We start from the raw sequence: 19,855 nt of genomic DNA on the forward strand, positions 1-19,855 counted from the left end.
GCTCTTCGGCACCACGTGACTACACAGCGTGCACGCGCATGCCTTCAGCAAACCGTGCACTACACACTAAAGTTAACAGACGTGCACGACACACTACAGCACGGGGTTAGGGTTTAGGGTTACGTGTGTAGTGCACGGCTGCTGAAGGCAATCCGCGTGCACGCTGTGTAGTCACGTGGTGCCGAAGAGCCAATCAGGTGGCTCTAATCAGCAGCGCTGCTTAAGTGCGGCTGAAATCGCAAATATGCCTCCCGTTTGGGGACCGGCAGGAAGTCCCCCTCCTCAGGAATGCGGAGCTCTCTGCCCTTATATGGGGATTTCTCTGATCGGCCAATGGCGACTGCGGGCGGGAACTCCACAGACTCTGAGTCAGTGAGAGGAAGCGGCGGCAGACAGACGGCGGCCATGAGCTCCCAGTTCAACAAGGGTCCGTCCTACGGGCTGTCCGCGGAGGTCAGGAACCGGGTGAGTGCTGGCGATGGCGGTCTGTCCCCTGCGCCGTCCCCCGAGGTGCTGCAGGGTACAGGGAGTGTCTGAGGGCGGACATGCCGGCTGCTGGGAATCTATAGCCTCACCACTGTGGAGCTACACCCCCGCTGAGTGTCAGCTCTTGGGGCCAGCTCGCGTCCGAGGAGAGCCCCCGCTGAATGTCAGCTCTTGGGGCCGGCTCGCGTCCGACGAGAGCCCCCGCTGATGGTCAGCTCTTGGGGCCAGCTCGCGTACGACGAGAGCCCCCGCTGATGGTCAGCTCTTGGGGCCGGCTCGCGTCCGACGAGAGCCCCCGCTGATGGTCAGCTCTTGGGGCCGGCTCGCGTCCGACGAGAGCCCCCGCTGATGGTCAGCTCTTGGGGCCGGCTCGCGTCCGACGAGAGCCCCCGCTGATGGTCAGCTCTTGGGGCCGGCTCGCGTCCGACGAGAGCCCCCGCTGATGGTCAGCTCTTGGGGCCAGCTCGCGTCCGACGAGAGCCCCCGCTGATGGTCAGCTCTTGGGGCCGGCTTGCGTACGAGGGGGTGTATTTACAGGGCATTCGCCATAGGGCTGCGTTCACACGGGTCGGATATGGCGTCCTGCGGATATTCAGCACCAACGTCTGCTCCGCTCTCCAGGATTTTGATCCCTGCCGGCAGATCCTCATCGCAGTCCGCAGTCAGCCGCGGTGCATTCTGCACACACCTGTGGGGGTCCGCTGTAACCCCTCACTAGCTGCAATGTCGGAATTGGAACTAGTTGGCTGGCGCCGCTGTACAACCTGCCGCAGGCGCTGTGTGACGCGGCAGCGACTAACCTGCCGCAGGCGCTGTGTGACGCGGCGGCGACTAACCTGCCGCAGGCGCTGTGTGACGCGGCGGCGACTAACCTGCCGCAGGCGCTGTGTGACGCGGCGGCGACTAACCTGCCGCAGGCGCTGTGTGACGCGGCGGCGACTAACCTGCCGCAGGCGCTGTATGACGCGGCGGCGACTAACCTGCCGCAGGCGCTGTATGACGCGGCGGCGACTAACCTGCCGCAGGCGCTGTATGACGCGGCGGCGACTAACCTGCCGCAGGCGCTGTATGACGCGGCGGCGACTAACCTGCCGCAGGCGCTGTGTGACACGGCGACTAACCTGCCGCAGGCGCTGTGTGACACGGCGACTAACCTGCCGCAGGCGCTGTGTGACGCGGCGGCGACTAACCTGCCGCAGGCGCTGTGTGACGCGGCGGCGACTAACCTGCCGCAGGCGCTGTGTGACGCGGCGGCGACTAACCTGCCGCAGGCGCTGTGTGACGCGACGACTAACCTGCCGCAGGCCACTTTCACAGCTAGTTTCCGCCGCTGACATGTATGTGGCATGGGTGATGGCTGTGACCAGGACTGACTGCAGCACAGGATCGCTATATGGAGACCTTAACCCCTTAAGGCCCGGGGTGCTTCAATCCTAAGGGCCCAGATGTTTTTAGGATTTTCCCCACGTGGCGGTTTTACTGCCCTTTTCCTCCAGCTAGCAGGCTTGTGTTTGCTGGGACATCCGGCTGATCAGATGCAATCCGGCCGGTCAGAGATCGGGTACAGGATCCTTTTTATTTGTGTGTCTTTTGTTTTGTTGTTTTTTACTTTGGGTAAAATGTAGTATATTTAGGCCAAAATACAGCTGAGGAGCGGCGGGGTCACATCTTGTCAGTTGTGGTATATTGTATAGTCTCCGATTACAGGGCGCATGTAGCAATATTGTGTGTGCATGGGGGGTTAACATCCATGTCCCTCATTAATAGACCTATGGGGTGTGTCTGTGTCTGTCTGTGTGTGTGTGTGTGTCTGTCTGTGTGTGTGTGTGTGTCTGTCTGTCTGTGTGTGTGTCTGTGTGTGTGTCTGTGTGTGTGTCTGTGTGTGTGTCTGTGTGTGTGTCTGTGTGTGTGTCTGTGTGTGTGTGTGTCTGTCTGTGTGTCTGTCTGTCTGTGTGTGTCTGTGTGTGTGTCTGTGTGTGTGTCTGTGTGTGTGTCTGTGTGTGTGTCTGTGTGTGTGTGTGTCTGTCTGTGTGTGTCTGTCTGTGTGTGTCTGTCTGTGTGTGTGTCTGTCTGTGTGTGTGTCTGTCTGTGTGTGTGTCTGTCTGTGTGTGTGTCTGTCTGTGTGTGTGTCTGTCTGTGTGTGTGTCTGTCTGTGTGTGTGTCTGTCTGTGTGTGTGTCTGTCTGTGTGTGTGTCTGTCTGTGTGTGTGTCTGTCTGTGTGTGTGTCTGTCTGTGTGTGTGTCTGTCTGTGTGTGTGTCCGTCTGTGTGTGTGTGTCTGTCTGTGTGTGTGTGTGTGTGTGTGTGTGTCTGTGTGTGTGTGTGTGTGTGTCTGTCTGTGTGTCTGTCTGTGTGTGTCTGTCTGTGTGTCTGTCTGTGTGTGTGTGTCTGTCTGTGTGTGTGTGTGTGTCTCTGTGTCTAGTTACAGGGAAAAGTGTCCCCAGTAGTCGCTACCAGAGCTGATCTGGGTCTTCTAGGACCTGCAGCTGTGCCTTGGCAGGGGGCACCCACTGGTCACATGATCGCCGGGTCATATAGTAACACTCCCGCTTTCTCTCTCTACTCCTGGCGCTCATTGGGGGCTCTATAGCTTGTAAATGAGATGGCAGGAGCTGTTGATGGTTTCTGCCGTCTCCATGTGCCTGGCTGTGACTAACGGACGAGGACCCGACCTGTTCCTGCTAGATTGCAGGAGTTTTGATCCTGCGACATATTTTTACTATTGGCCGAGATGCAAGCCCAGTACCGAGCTCTGCGGGGGCGGGGGTTAACGGCCTTCAGGGAAGGCTTCATTTGCATACCTAATTGCTTTTAAGTAGCAATGCCAAATGATCGCTCAAAGTGTGAGTGACGATCGCTCCGTGTACATGGGCCTTTACAGCTCCCAGCAGGAGATGAGTCCAGATTATTCATGAGCTGCTGCTAGCCCCGCCTACCCTGATTGACCGTGTCCTGATAATATATAGAAAGCTGCCAATCACTGAGGGTGGGCGGGGCTAGCAGCAGCTCCTGAATAAGCCTCTCTTGCTGGAAGCTGCAGCAACGAGCTGTAAGTTCTTATGGACTGCTACAAATAACCCTAGAAGCGATGGACTACTTCATGTAGCCCTCAGTGAGGACACAATAAGGACCTGACCGCTTCCCTTTATGTGAATGAGAAGCACAAACACAGGAAGTTGGCCCAACTTCTCCAGCATAGAACGCCCCTCCGCAGTACTTGCTGGGGACATACTGCAGTGCTGCACGGTAGAGCGAGTCTTCGCCAGCCTTACCACCCGCTGGGCCCGTCCTGCCGCACACACTGCAGATACATAGCAGATACTCTTTGGCTCAGGCACAACACGTCCCCCCCAGAGATGACTGCCCAGAAGGTCCTGCACTTTCCAATGACGATCAACATGCAGGTTGGGATGTGGTTTTGGTGGAACTCACAGCAGAATAATGATGTAGCCGTGTGAGCGTCCGCGGACCGGGCGCACGGGGAGGGAGAGGGGCTTCTACAGACAGGACTCAGTTTGTTGGTACAGCACATTTTTTGTGTTTCCTAAGATTGGTTGCCATGATGATGCCAGGGTCAGGTCCCCATGATGGCATCGGGATCCGTGGCGGTTAGTAAGGGCGGGATCTGCTGTGGCGGACGCAACGAGCCGCAGAAGAATCTACGTAAATATAGGTCAGATCTGCAGAGTCTGGCCGAATATGTACAGTAAGTGGGTTACAGTGACCGGCCAGATAAGCAAAAAGCCTTGACTAGCCTATGGCCTCCCGCAGACGGGTGGAAGTTCCACGGCGGGATTTCCCACAGAATTTCCGCCCGTGCCCGCTGTCATAGGATTGCATTACACAATACAGTCCTCTGCACATAGCTGCGACTTGTCCGTGTGAAAACAAATCGCGGCATGTCCTATTTCTTGCAGAGGCCCGCACAGAAACATCATTAGTGACACGCCGGCTCCATTCTGCGCTGGCTGTGCGGCAGATAGCAGAGCTGGGAGTCGCAGGAGCGGGTGAGCCGTGGTGGTCACTGCAGGGGCACGGGTCCGATCAAGCTGCGAGAATTCTCAGGGTGGGATGCGACCCGGCCGTCTGCAGGAGGCCTATACATGGCAGAGGGATAATCAGAACACCCGGTGCTCCCCAATAACTAGGCTACCTTCCCTCTGGTACCTCGCCCCATCCTTTACCAGATGGCCACCGTAGACTTATTACCCCATGCAGATTGCTGTAGGAGAGTCCTACGGTTCACACGGCATCCCATTCATCTGAATAGTGGAGAGGGTCATGCCTTGTCCTAGTAGCACATGTAACAACAAAGTGCAACATTGTTTTATTTGGTTCCTAGAATGCTTTCTCAGCCACTTCATTAGTCCGCAGCGCTGATATCGTGCTAATCTCATGACTCTACAGTAGGTGCTTGTTTCGATTCCTCGTTGGTCTCATATGATCCCTTCCTCTCCTCACACGTGGCGTGACCCGTCATGTATCTGATGGCATTATTGGGGTCAAGGCAGTCTTATGATGGGGCAGTGCCCTGCGTTGCACCCGTCCCCGGGGGAGAGTTGTCCATCCCACATGAGGATTACACTCTGAAGCAGCTCCGGTGTGGCCGAAATTTGGGTTTATCACATGAAACTATATGTCTAAACTGATCAGAGTACTCTGGTTTAATACGTAACGAACGTCTTCATCACTCTTCTAGTTGGCGCAGAAATATGATCCCCAGAAAGAGGCTGAACTTCAGGTTTGGATTGAAGAGGTCACCGGGATGTCCATTGGGCCAGATTTCCAGAAGGGGCTAAAAGATGGGGTCATTCTATGCGAGTAAGTGTTGTGACGACTAGAAGTACAGAGTGAACGCCGAGCAGTCTTGTTAACTTTCTCTTCTTTTTTTTCTTTTGTTTACAGACTTATGAATAAGCTGAAACCAAGATCTATCCCCAAAATTAATGTCTCTAAGCAAAACTGGCATCAGGTATTTTTACACCTTGGGAATATGGGGTATTAAGCATATGTAGAGACTGTAGACTGAAGAGGTCGGACCAGAGTACAGGCATACCTCGGCTTGCGAGCTTCTTGACTTGCGAGCAGCCTTTCTCCTGAATTTTTGCTCTGATTCCACATTGCAGCATTGAATTCAATGATTGGCCGAGCGCTGCCTGTGATTGGCTGAGCACTGTGACCAATCACAGGCAGCGCTCAGCTGTCATTGAATGGCTGAGCGCTCAGCCAATCAGATACCGCTCTTTCAGCAGGTGGGAATTTGAAACAATTGTGTTGATTAATGATTACTAAGCGGTTGTGTAGGATGTCCTCATGTGATATGTAGTCTTGGCTTATTTGTCTGAAGCCCCTTTTCCCAAGCCGTGGGCTGTCATCCAGGGACTTATGTTTCTTCTTTTTCTCAGCTGGAAAATCTTTCCAACTTCATTAAAGCCATGTCTGCTTATGGAATAAAAACTGTCGATCTGTTTGAAGCAAATGACCTTTTTGAAAATGGGAATATGACCCAAGTCCAAGTGTCCTTGCTGGCGCTGGCCGGGATGGTATGTTGGTCCATTCTTATTTGTTTGTTCTTAGGGATATATTCACACATGGGACATTTGTTGTAGAACTTCCTGTGACTAAATGGAGGGGGAGGGGAAAAAAAAAAAGCTCGGCACCGGGCGGGTGAATTGCAAAAATGCTTGGGTCTCCCATCGACTTCAATGGGGTTCGTTACTCGACTATCACGAAAAGCTGGACTCCAATAACGAGCACCTGAGCATTTTGGTGCTCGCTCATCTCTAATAACTTTTACAAAGACGCAGGTCGTGGCCGTTTATGGGTTGCAGGACACGGCCATGAGTGAATGTAACTAATGTAACACTGTAAGGCCAGCTACAAGAGCTAGTTTGGGGTTTATGTATCTCTGGGTATGACCCAGATGGTGACCTCACTGATGCACGGCGCCTACAACGGATTAGGCCGCCCCGCCGGTGCCTGCACTTCACTCTATATTATAGTATGTTTTCTACTACTATTCGCTTATTTGCTAATCTTATTTTTAGGCAAAGACAAAGGGTCTCCACAGTGACGTGGATATTGGAGTGAAATACTCAGAGAGGCAAGAAAGAAATTTCGATGAAAATACAAAGAAAGCCGGACAGTGTGTCATAGGACTGCAAGTAAGTGTGGATGCAGTTTATTTATGGGAACCAATAGAAGCCGGTTGCCGGCGCGCAGGGGGGGGGGCGTCTCTGCCGGTTGCCGGCGCGCAGGGGGGGGGCGTCTCTGCCGGTTGCCGGCGCGCAGGGGGGGGGGCGTCTCTGCCGGTTGCCGGCGCGCAGGGGGGGGGGGGGGGGGGGGCGTCTCTGCCGGTTGCCGGCGCGCAGGGGGGGGGGGGGGGGGGCGGGTGGCGTCTCTGCCGGTTGCCGGCGCGCAGGGGGCGTCTCTGCCGGTTGCCGGCGCGCAGGGGGGCGGGGGGGGCGTCTCTGCCGGTTGCCGGCGCGCAGGGGGGGGGGGGGGGCGGGTGGCGTCTCTGCCGGTTGCCGTCGCGCAGGGGGCGGGGGGGCGTCTCTGCCGGTTGCCGGCGCGCAGGGGGCGTCTCTGCCGGCGCGCAGTGGGGGGGGGGGGGGCGTCGTTGCCGGCGCGCAGTGGGGGGGGGGGGGGGGGGCGTCTCTGCCGGTTGCCGGCGCGCAGGGGGGGGGGGGGGGGGGCGTCTCTGCCGGTTGCCGGCGCGCAGTGGGGGGGGCGTCTCTGCCGGTTGCCGGCGCGCAGGGGGGGGGCGTCTCTGCCGGCGCGCAGGGGGGGGGGGGGGGGGGGGCGTCTCTCCCGGCGCGCAGGGGGGGGGGGCGTCTCTGCCGGTTGCCGGCGCGCAGGGGGGGGGGGCGTCTCTGCCGGTTGCCGGCGCGCAGGGGGGGGCGTCTCTGCCGGTTGCCGGCGCGCAGGGGGCGTCTCTGCCGGTTGCCGGCGCGCAGGGGGCGTCTCTGCCGGCGCGCAGTGGGGGAGGCGTCTCTGCCGGTTGCCGGCGCGCAGGGGGGGGGGGGGGGGGCGTCTCTGCCGGTTGCCGGCGCGCAGGGGGCGTCTCTGCCGGCGCGCAGTGGGGGGGGGGGCGTCGTTGCCGGCGCGCAGTGGGGGGGGGGCGTCTCTGCCGGTTGCCGGCGCGCAGTGGGGGGGGGGGCGTCGCCGGCGCGCAGGGGGGGCGTCTCTGCCGGTTGCCAGCGCGCGGGGGGGGGGCGGCGCGTCTCTGCCGGTTGCTGGCGCGGGGGGGGGGGGGGGGGTGTGTGTGTGGGCGCCGTCCCTGCCGGTTGTTGTCGCTCGCGCGGGGGTGGGCCCGTCTCTGCCGGTTAGTGCGACTAATCGAGGGCCGCATGCGAAGGATTTAGGTCTGCTAGTTGATGCAATATCTCATTTTATGCCAATGTCTCTCATGTAGATGGGTACTAATAAGTGTGCCAGCCAGTCTGGAATGACAGCTTATGGAACGAGAAGGCATCTGTATGACCCAAAGCACAATATCTTGCCCCCCATGGACCATTCCACAATAAGCCTTCAAATGGGTACCAACAAAGGGGCCAGTCAGGTAATACATCTGCTAGCATTAAGTAACTCTGATCTCCTGAATCGCCCGGTAAATCTGAGACCTTGCACAACTAGCTCTTCCACTTATTGATCTTGTCACTTGCGTGGTTGTCCGGTATTCTAGGACCCTACATCAGAGCTTTATGTTCAGGTTTACATAAGTCAACATTTCAAGAATGAAGGTATTTGTTAGAAAGAAGACCTCTTCCCACCTCAATCATCTAGAAGCCAAGGAGATGCAGAACAGCCAAATGCCTGACCTTCTTATGATCGGCGGGGGTCGCAGCACTTGAACTCGTAAAGGGTTTGTCCTCCTCAATCTATCTCTATCCAAACAGGCTGCCCATATGCAAAAGTAATAAAAGCGCTGCTGCTCATCACAGCCGCGCCTCTTCTAGAAACAAGACAGTAGATTGTCAGCGGCACAACAATAAACCCCTGTGGGGGAAGCGATGCACGCTATAGTGACGGACCCGGACTCCCCAAATCCAAGGCACCACGTACATAAAATACACTTTACTGCAGCATCAGGGGTGCAAATAGTAATCCTCACATCGAAGTAGATGTGTTTGTTGATTCCACAAAGACGGCAACATTTCAACCGCTTGCTGCAGGCTTATTCAAGCTAATGCAGAGATGTTGAAAACCAGACAAACGGCAATCACATTATAAAACCCATTGCCCAATAACAGCTGAGAGTATAGACGGATATAGTCTGGAATGGCATCAGGAATGGGCAGTTGTATAACCTCCAGGCTGTTCTAGTTAGTGGGGGCTCATGGCGTCTTCATCTGATAACCGCGCATGCGCAGGATTCCCCATCATGCAGTTACCTATGGCATTATTTTCCATGCGCCGTCGTACGACCGTCCTGCAGACCTTGTGCACTATATACTGCTGTGATTCACATTTAAATAGATGCAGCGGGCATTAGGGGTATACTACTGGGGTGACCGCAATCTGCCAACATGAATCCAGGAGCCCATCACACTGCCTAACAAGTAGCAACAGAGCGAGACCTTGACGCATACTGCTGATGTAAACAGCTGAACCGTTGCTGTCTCTGTGGAATCCATAAAGAACGGCTCCATTGATGTGCGGATGACTATTTGCACTACTTATGCTACTCTAAAGTATATATTTTTGTTTTTGTACTCGGGTTTCTTCTGTCCTCGGCGCCACTGCTGCAGGTCTCCTTCTATGACCTAATGTTTACAGGCTGCAGCAGCTGCTGACACAGTTCAGTGATCGAGCCCTGTCATTGGCTGCAGCAGCCTTTGATGTTCCATACACAGGCTGCTGCAGCCTGTAAACATTGTCATAGAGGGGGGCCCGGAGCAGTGGCGCCAAGGACAGCAGGCGCCTGTAGAGATGAGCCCTTTATTATTTTTGCCCGTGGGCAGCCTGTGTGGCTAGGCAGACAATCCCTTATTAATATTGGCGCTACATGTTACAGATGGCAGAATGTATGTAAACAATGTGTCCTCCTCCCGCCTGTGACTTATCTGTAGGGTTTCCATAAAACCAGCCCTAACCTTGGATTTATGAAATGTTGTAGGTGGGGATGACGGCTCCGGGGACACGACGACACATCTATGATACAAAGACGGGCACTGAAAAGTGTGACAACTCCTCCATGTCCCTGCAGATGGGATCCAACCAAGGGGCTAATCAAAGCGGCCAGATATTTGGCTTGGGCCGTCAGATTTACGATCCCAAATATTGTCCAAAGGGCAATCCTGACGATCTGCCGAATCAGTATGCAGAAGAGGATCACGAGTATCATTACAACCAGGAACAAGACTTGTAATTAGCTGGCTGAGTCTGGGCAGGATCCATCACCGGTTACACCAAAGGGCCAAACATTCCAAATCTGTGGACCTAAACCATTTTGGGTGCTTTTGTTTAGAATTTGTTAAACTGTTTTGTTTTATTGTAATTGAGGGACGAGATGTAAAGTGCTGGAAGGGGATCCCATTGTGTCGCTCGGCCATCTTTGTGTACAGCAGTACGGTTTTACTTTACAAGTGCCTTATAGCTCTCAGGGTACGCAGTATTAGCCATTCCTCTCGTGGGTCTGCACACAATCATGAGTGCGGCCGGGTCTGGAGGCGCACCTTGTATATTAGGGGACTGTAGAATACATGCAGGATGTTCTTCATAAACTAATGGCGCGCTCTCACTGGCTCTATGCATTATCTTCTTGGCAGCGCAGTCTTGGTGCAGAGTGCCTCTCACAGTTACATATTGTGCAGTTCACTAATATCGGTGCACGTTATGCCAACCTCAGTGTCTTGTTGGAAATTGGGCAGCGGAGTCTCTTTCCTCATTGTGGTGAGCACTGATGGCATCACTGGTGAGGGTTCCGCTTTCTCGCTGCGCACACTCACCCTATCCTTCAGGGTGGGACGTTGTGGTTTTACAAATTCTCCGTAGACATTGGCGTGGAGCTGCCATTTTTGGAGCATAAAGTTACACCTCCTGTGGGAGGAGGGGGGGGGGGGGTGTTTAATGGTTTTTTTTGTTTTATTCTTCTAGTGACCAAATAACTTGTTATACCTCTTTGCATACTAGGTGGGAAGCATAGTGCTGCTTTGCACATCTCTGGGGCCCGTGCCGCAGGTTATGTATCTTTCTATATGTGCACGGGGTGTTGAGGCTTTGTACTCGCAGAGCTCCTCATTACAGGTAAGGGATCAGTTGGGGATGTGAGTGAGAACCAAGCTGTAATAGATGCTGGCTCTCCAGATATTCCGCTTGGAATCCATACAGTTTCTCTCCAAACTATCAGCTAAGTTCAATGTTGGTTCTTTTAAGGAACCTTTTACATGGGAAAGAATGACGCAGCCAAGCCGTCTGCTGCCGAAGTCCACATCAAACTCCTCGGGACTAACTGAGCATTTCCATGTGGATTGCAAGCAGGTTTTCAGTCATTTTCAATTCGGCATCAGAACTGGCAGGCAGACTCTGGTGTGGCATCCAGAGCGGCTGGCGGTGCGTCGTGCGGCCTCTACCATGCTATGTGGAAGGTGGCTCTTGGAGCGATATGTTGGCACACCTGATGCCTATAAGAGTGTTACTAAAGATGCTTATGGCACCCTTGTATTAGTTTGTGCACACGGAGCTTCATCTGGTGCAGTGGGGATATAGAATATTTGGAGTCGCACACGGATTTGTGTTGCAGCGTGACAAGTCATTAAGGGTGCGTTCACATGTAGCAGATCTGTAGAATCCTTTCCACTCATGTGAATGGGTTTGTTCTGGCAGCAAGTACTTACAAGGGGTTCTACGATCTGCTGTGTGTATGGAGAGTCCTGCATCTTCTTGTATCTAGCAGCTTGGGTTCGCGGACCTGAGAGAATCTGTGAATGTCTTTAAATGTAATAAAATGATGTAACTGGATGAATATTCTGATCTTTTTGTCTGTTTTTAGCCGGGCAGTAACAAATACGTGCAGGAAGGTTTGTGCTTCAGCCGCCTCGTTACATCAAACCTGAGGAGGCCCTGAACACGCTGGTAGCTGCAGATCTCATGCACGCTCTATACAAATGGTAGGATCCCCAGTGATCAGGGCAGAGCACACATTTGATTGGTGTCCTGATGTTTAGGGCTTCTTCACTGACCGAGATTGTTGGATTTATTCACACGAGTGTTTTTTTTTTTTTTTTTTTTCCTTACAAAAACATTGCAGCATTGGAACGCCTCACCCATTGTTTTCAATGGGACGCTGAAAGACCTCGCAGGCTGTGCGATGTGCATGCGAGTACAAAGCGATGTCGAGGTCAACGAGGAACACTGGTGATCCTTCCACGTGCGTGGAAATCGCAATTTCACATAAGTGATGCAATTTCTATTTAAACACTTTGCATCGCTGTGAAAACGGCGCGCTGGTAGTGCGATATCGGGCCGAATGCCCCGTGTGACTGGAGCCTTACGCAGACATTTAGTTCTTTTCTTCGGAGTGTCAGTTTGGTTAATAAAACTGACTTCATTGTATTTTTTTGTGTGGATCTTGTGCTGGAAAGCCATGTGGTTATGTGTCCCGCCTCCGTGTCTGTTCGCTGATTGTCACCACATTGTGATGGCATCTCAACGTTCAACCTTATGATTAATGACTTTCAAGCATTTTGAACTGCCGGACGCAAGACAGACCTGTTTGGTATTAGTGTATCTTGACGCCACCAGGAATTCCTGGTGGAGTCAAGATTGACAGTGGGTGACGCCCCCTCAACATGATTGGCTGCAGTGCTTTTTATTCGTCAGGTCCTTCAAGGGCACTAAACTAGTTTACAGAAGCCATAGAGGGGGTGCCGCCGCTGCTTCCACACAGCCCCAGGTGCAAGTGTGTTCCCCAGCGGCGCCACGGAAGGGATAGCACTTAGCTTGTCACCATCACCTGTGAGCAGGAGAGCGTCCATTAGGGACCGGCGGCGGCCCACAACGCCGAACCCCAGCAGGGAGGCCAATGTACAATTTCCCTCCGACATCATGACAGCATACACCTGGAGGTTGTACACCTGCTGACCTGATGGGACAGGAAGAGGCAGAACATAAAAGGCACCTGGCATCCAGGTTATCTAACGTTAGAGAACGTAATGAGGTTTGGGAAACCCGACGTAGCCTGCAAACCGTTTAGGGATGAAGCATATGAGGATTTTTTCCGATAACATGATGGCAGTGCCACTCATTCGCCACCAGGAATCCTCTACTTCAGCATTTGGCGGGAAGGTTCCTTCAATAGGCGGAACTCACAACTAAGTCACTGTCAGCCTTCCGTATAAAAGGAGCCGAGAATTTAGTCGCGGGCTTTCTAAGCAGGAAGAAAGTGGACGCAGGAGAGTGGGGACTCCATCCCGAAGTGTCTAGCCTGCTCGGGACAAATAGGGGGCACCCGAAATAGTTTTGTTTGCGTGAAGCGCAAATACCAATTGCCGTCTTCTCTTTTCCCGAGACTCGGAGAAACAAGCCTTAGGCACGGGCGCCCCCTCTCACCCCTGGGTTTGGGACTTGGCTTACGCTTTTTCCCCTTTACCCCTGATTCCGCTACTCCTAAGAAAATTTTGCGGCCAAGGCTGTCGGTAACGTTCGTAGCGCCTTATTGGCCCAAAAGACCTTGGTTTCCTCTCCTGAGATCTGTCAGTGGGAGAGCCTCTCCATCTTCCGTCAAGACTGGACCTATTGCTGCAGGGTCCTCTCCTCTACCCGGAGGTTCACAAGTTCAGGCTTAGAGTCTGGATCTTGACCGGGTAAAATTCTTAGAAAAGGGTCTATCATCTAATAGCGTTTCCACTAATTGCGAGAGCCTTATGCCCTCGATGGAAAAGATTTATTCCAAAGTTGGGAAAAAATTCTCAGAATGGATGGGTCAGGACATCCAATCAGACATTCGTAAAAAATTTTAAATTTCGTCCAGGCAGGCCCGGATAAGGGTTGAGTCCGGATTCCCTCAAAGCCCAAGCAGTGGCTTTGAGGGCATTCTTTGATCTCGTGCTTGCTGAGCAAAAGGGGATCAGGAAATTTCCTAGAAGGGCGAGTAGACTGCATCCATTCATAAGGCTGATGGTGCCCCCCCCCCCTCCCCGGGATCTGACTATAGTCCTTCAGGCCTTCTGCGTTTTGTTTTTTTTTTCCCCCCCGTGTGAACCTATTAGAAACCTATCCATCGCCTTGCTGACGTACAAGGTAGCCCACCTTGTGGCAGTTATGTCGGCTATGTGCGTGGGTGAAATTCAGGCCCTTTCGCAAAGGGCCCCATATAGGACTATGCACCCTGATGAGATCGTATTCTCCTTAGACCCTTCCCTCCAACCCAAAGTCTTGTCAGACTTCCACGGAGGCCAGCCAATAGTCATTCCAGCCTTTGTCTAAATTTTAAAAACGAAAAGGAGCAGATGCTCCATAATCTTGACGTTAAAAGAGCTGCATTAGCGTACCTTGAGGCAACGGAAAGTTGCAGAAAGACTGACAAACATTCGTTCAATTTCAGGGGCAGGCCAAAGGGAAGGCTTCTTCTAGAGATTCAATAGCCAGGTGGCTCAGAAGAGCCATCCAGGAGGCTTACAAGGCCAGGGGCATTCCTCCCTCAGAAGGTTTGAAAGCCCACTTCACTCGGGCGGTGGTATTTTCCTGGGCAGAAAGAGCGCACGCCTCAGTCGAACAGATTTGTAACGTAGCCACGTGGACTTCTAGTCATACGGTTATTAAACCTTATAGGCTGGACATTAAAATCTATTGAGGATGCAACCTTCATGAGGAAGGTGCTTCAAGCAGTAATCCCTCCCTAAAAAAGCCCATGCCAGTTATTTGGTAATCCTCCAGCGCATGCTGTCATGATGTTGGAGGGAAAACGGGAATTTTTCTTACCGATAATTCCCTTTCTTGAAGGCATCATGACAGCATACGGGCTTCCCCCCCCCCCCCCCCCTCCCCCTACCGACACGGTTACCCTTGTTTGTTTAACACGAGGTAATGTGTATGCTTATGATTTCTTCTTCTAAGGTGTGTGGTGCCAATAAAACACACCTTCTGGTTAAGTATACTGTCACTGTGGTTATTTGGAACGCACTGGTGTTTGGTGGAGGGGAGGTGCCTTTATGTTCTGCCTCTTCCTGTCCCATCAGGTCAGCAGGTGAGCAACCTCCAGGTGTATGCCGTCATGATACCTTCAAGAAAGGGAATTATCGGTAAGAAAAATTCCCGTTTTTTTTTTAGCTTGAGCGGGAGCATCAGCTTTTCTGCAGAGCTGTCAGCGGCGGAGCAGGCGTCAAAGATCAGACGCGGCCGCTGTCACCTATTACAGAGGCGGCCGCCGTCTTCTAAGCTTTCTTCAGTGGAGCGGGCATCGGGGGTCACAGAGGCAGCCGCCCTCATCCACCAGAGAGGCGGGCACCATATTCTGAGCTGTCACCCAGCAGAGAGGCGGCCGCCACGACAGAGCACTCAGGCGGCCCACCGGCAGGGAGCACGCAGCCAACGGGCCGTACAGAGGAGTGAGGGGACTGACGCCATGGAGCCGTGAGGCGCTGGCGGGGGGGAAAGCATGGCTGAAATGACGGCTGGCCCACTGCACACACAGGCAGCAGCACACTGTGGATTGATTTGTGTGTGCCCTGCATGCAGAAGGCAATCCGCTGTGTGCTGCTAGTACCTTACAACGTTGACCCGATCGGGAGCTGGGGTGTGAGAGGGGCGTTCCTACTGTCAAACCCCTAGCTGCCGGTTTAGCCACTCACATTATAAGATAAACACAATTGCATCTAGAATAGAGTTTATTCACAACAAATGTAGTTTTATGTAACTTTATAATAATGTGAAGGAAAAATGGAATAAACTCGTCTGACACAGGCAACATACGGGCACGGCTTGATGGGCATTCTGCTATGACAGCCTGGGGCTGCCATGACACCCGCATGGCTCCTGCTGTCTCATCGCGGGGGGGCCGTACAGGACCCCCAAACATCGTTCAAGGGATGTAAATGCCTCTGTCAGAAATTACATTTAAAGGGTTAACCGCTCCGATGAACCGCATAGCTTATCGGAGCTGTTGCTGGCAGGTGTTGGCTGTAAGAAACATCCGGCACCCGCGATCATACCCCGATGCTGCAGGCTGTCAAAAGGCGAATCGGCGGTCATTAAGAGGTTAATGTTGGATGAGGGCTGACACTGGATAGGAAATTGTTAATTTTCCAAAAATTGCTAATAAAATGATCAGTTAATTTGTTATGTAAGATCCAGGCAGGGTAACGTTGTCTTCGTTCAGCCTCACCTACTCTGTCCATCCAGTTCAGCCTGTTTCTCTTTTTGTTAAATATCACCCGTCTGATTTTTTTTTTTTCTGTTTCCTGGCCCGGCCGTACTCAAGAATGATCAGACCTAGAACAACTTGGAGTGCTCTGAATAGTGACTGCCGTCCTCTGATCTTGGCCGTAGCCTGCAATGTAGAAGCGGTGTTACCCGCAATGCAGCTGCAGCTGTTTACTGTGGCAGCTCTTCAGTCTCTCTTACTCCAGATGAGTCGGATTTCTTCGCCTCCACGTTGGATTTGAGGAATCTTCTGGGCGATCTCCTTATACGGTCTTCCCAGTCTGCTGGTTTTCAGTGTGTCCTTCTCTCTGTAATTAGCACTCTCATCAGTGATCGGGGCGCTGACGAATCAAAGGGGTTGTCTGGTTAGAAATATTTAAAATCCGAGCCAAAAGGGTTAAAGCAAAACAAAGGTAGCCCCGATCCCAGTCTCATCAGCACTGCATCCAGCACCTACTCACTATCTACGCTAGAACTAACAACAGAGGAAGAAGTCTCCAGGCTCCTTTCCGCTGCCCGCCCCACTACCTGCGCTAGCGACCCTCTCCCCTCTTCACCTCCTCTGCTCCCTTTCCCCAGCTCTTATTACTCACCTCACTACAATCTGCAACCTCTCCCTAACCTCTGGCACTTTTCCCTCCTCATTCAAACACTCCATTATATCCCCTCTGCTTAAAAAACCAACCCTGGACCTGACTGATGCTGCCAATTACCGACCCGTCTCAAACCTCCCTTTCATCTCCAAATTACTGGAACGCCTGGTCTACTGCCGCCTTACTCGCTTTCTCTCTGACAACTCGCTCCTCGCCCCCCCCCCCCTCTTCAGTCTGGTTTCCGCTCTCTACACTTGACCAAAACTGCCCTTACAAAAGTAACAAATGACCTGATGACTGCAAAGTCTAGAGGCGATTACTCTCTACTAATCCTCCTTGACCTGTCTGCTGCATTTGACACTGTCGACCATAATCTCCTTCTCACTATGCTCCACTCCATTGGTCTAAAGGACACTGCTCTCTTCCTACCTCTCTGACCGCTCTTTCAGTGTTTCCTTTGCTGGTTCTATCTCTACTCCACTTCCTCTTGCTGTTGGGGTACCCCAGGGCTCGGTCCTTGGTCCCCTTCTCTTTATGTATACTGCCCCAATTGGACAAACCATCCACAAATGTGGCCTCCAATACCATCTCTACGCTGACGACACCCAACTATACACCTCCTCTCGTGAGATCTCTGGACCATTCCTCCAAAATATCACCGACTGTCTGTCCGCTGTCTCTAACACTATGTCCTCTCTTTTTCTCAAACTAAACCTCTCTAAAACTGACCACCTTGTCTTTCCACCTTCCAACCAACCTCCCCTCAACATCTCCATTCCAGTGTCTGGCACTATCATAACCCCCAGACGGCATGCCCGATGCCTTGGGGTCACACTGGACTTTGACCTCTCCTTTGCCCCCCATATCCAATCTCTGGCCCAAACATGCCACATGCACCTCAGAAATATTGCTAAAATACGTCCGTTCCTAACCACGGACACCCTAAAGACGCTCGTGGTTGCCCTTATCCACTCCCGCCTTGACTACTGCAACTCGTTACTCGTTGGCCGCCCCCGCACTAGACTCGCTCCACTCCAATCCATACTAAATGCAGCAGCTAGACTCCTTTTTCTATCCAGTCGTTATTCAGACGCCTCTGCATTATGCCAGTCGCTGCATTGGCTGCCCATCCACTGCAGAACTAAATTTAAACTCCTCTGCCTCACTCACAAAGCTCTGCATGGCGCTGCCCCACCATACATCGCCTCCCTCCTGTCAGTATACCACCCAGCGCGCTCACTCCGATCGGATAACACCCTCAGACTAAACACCCCTGTAATACGAACCTCACATGCTCGCCTACAGGACTTCACTACTGCAGCACCCATCCTCTGGAATGCTCTACCCCAAGGCATCCGGACAATTCCCGATGCACGAAATGTCAGACGTGCCTTAAAACGCACCTCTTCAGGGAAGCATACCAAATCTCCTGACCTAGTCCCCTGCCCCTCCCTATGGTGCTCCACCCTGTTTGCCTTCTGATAAATGATCTGTACATGAAATCCCCTATTGCCTGTGTTCCCCACCCCCTGCACCTCCTGTACCACCCCCAACCCATTTGTGTCTAACCCAATGTATCTCACATTGTATTTGCTGTATTGTTTTGCATTTATCCATGCCTGAAAGCGCTGCGGAATAAGTTGGCGCCATACAAATAAAGATTATTATTATTATTATTATTGTTATAAAGGTATTTCCTCTCCTCATTTTTATGGCTGCAGAGAACGAACCGTTTCTTGTTCATTAGTTGTCTGCCGCGTTTACACGCAACAGTTGTTCATTTTTACTCTTTTTAACAATTTTATAATCGTTAATTGTTCCATGTAAACGGCGCCTTTAGGCCCCGCCCACTTCGAGTCCTCGCAGTTTATCAGCTCTAGATCACTATATTATAATGCCGAGCCTCCCTACGGCCCGTCACACAAGCGTTGGTAGAAGCCCCGTGTTTACCACAGCGTTGAGCAGCGGCCTACAGTGTTTCTGTCAGCGTTTGTGTTTTTACGGCCCGTGTTAAGCTGATGATGTCACCATTTCCCCTCCCGGTGGGCTAGTAAGCCGTATAACGGTTTTCAATGGTTGATGCACGGGGTCAAAAAAACGCTTCAACGCTGAAAACCACATGCAGCATTTGTTTTAGGCGCTCGTTATAAACGCTCTTCTGAACGGAGGCTCAGTGCAGCGGTTGTAGCACTAAACGCTATAAAAACCACCTTCAGATACTTCGAAGGTGCTTTCCCAGTGTTCTACAGGTTGCATCTTGTAGGTGTTCCGGGGCGGCTCGCCTACAATCTACACGGACTCCAATATGCAGTCTAGTGCTGCAACAGGGAATATTATGTCAAACTTCGCGCCCAAGTTGGCAATGAGGAGCAAAAATACAGAAGTTTTACAGCATCTTAACAAGCCTTAAACGCCCGCTAAAAACGCTATACTTGAGCCTCTATTGATTCGACTTTTCAGACGAGCGTTTAGCGCAACATTTCTAATGCGGTCTGCTCTATTTTAGTGTGTTTCGGCTATTTGTAACGCACCTCTTCACCCGTCGTAACGATGATGGGGTGTGATTAAAACCGCTGAATGTGTTTTTGAATGGCATTTTCAAACGTTTCTACTACCATCCGCGTGAGACCGCCCATGGGCGTCAGATCCGTCAGCGTGAAGATGTGGTATCACCTCTACCTACTGCTATGTTCCCCCGAGCTCTTACAGAGCGCACCGTCCTCTGGACCTTTCCTGTCTCTTGGCTGCCCCTAAAAGGAACATTAAATATCCTCCAGAGATCTCTGCTGCAGTTATTAATGACCATCTTAACTTAAAAGTATCTTTGCAGAGAATGAATGAATGCTCCAATTATGGTCATCGTCTTGCTGTCCCTCCATAGGGGTGCATACCTTTTCGTTACACAATTAATTTCTAAGGGTGTCACCTCTGTGCTAAAGAGGTGAAAACGCTGACGTCCATGTTGTTACAGCAAGCAGTATCAGCTGTACGCTGGCAATCCTATCCGCTTGTCTCTCCTTGTGTCGCATTATCCATGCTGATTGGAAGACATAGCCTTCTCATTAGACCAATTGGTGCTACCGATGGATTGTGTGTGTGTGTGTGTGTGTGTGAGATATACACACACACACACCATCACTGACTGACTCGCCACTAATTCTCTAACTCCCCACTGTCGTACAAACATGAAATTTGGCACAACCATTCTTTAGGTCCTAAATAAGAAAAGTTAAGGGGACACAACCCGATTATTCAATGCTAATTGCAAAAGTAAGTGCACCCCTATGTAATGTTACTTCCTGGTGTCGTAAAACCATGAAATTTGGCACAAGCATTCTTTAGGTGCTATATGAGGAGGATGGGAGGGGCGGCACATTCTGCAGAGGGACATTGGTTCTTTTAAAGTAACCTTGAC

General features: G+C 52.3%; 1 protein-coding gene across 1 annotated transcript; it reads left to right on the forward strand.

The window, feature by feature from the left end:
* The first annotated feature begins 310 nt into the window (after positions 1-310).
* Positions 311-11,450, forward strand: CNN2 (calponin 2). The gene is made up of 7 exons (XM_066604755.1): positions 311-465; positions 5,184-5,305; positions 5,390-5,456; positions 5,890-6,027; positions 6,532-6,648; positions 7,899-8,045; positions 9,603-11,450. Exons 1-7 carry the CDS (start codon positions 334-336, stop codon positions 9,852-9,854), a joined length of 975 nt encoding a protein of 324 aa, XP_066460852.1. The 5' UTR covers positions 311-333; the 3' UTR covers positions 9,855-11,450.
* Positions 11,451-19,855: the final 8,405 nt, after the last annotated feature.

Source organism: Eleutherodactylus coqui, chromosome 5, assembly GCF_035609145.1.
Source record: "Eleutherodactylus coqui strain aEleCoq1 chromosome 5, aEleCoq1.hap1, whole genome shotgun sequence".
Lineage (NCBI taxonomy): Eukaryota > Metazoa > Chordata > Amphibia > Anura > Eleutherodactylidae > Eleutherodactylus > Eleutherodactylus coqui.

Excerpts from the sequence above, each read along its gene's own strand:
- CNN2 (XM_066604755.1), top strand. The coding sequence starts at position 334 with ATGGCGACTGCGGGCGGGAACTCCACAGACTCTGAGTCAGTGAGAGGA. Across the intron at positions 466-5,183 it reads CCGCGGAGGTCAGGAACCGG|TTGGCGCAGAAATATGATCC; the intron begins GTGAGTGCTGGC and ends TCACTCTTCTAG. Across the intron at positions 5,457-5,889 it reads CTAAGCAAAACTGGCATCAG|CTGGAAAATCTTTCCAACTT; the intron begins GTATTTTTACAC and ends TCTTTTTCTCAG.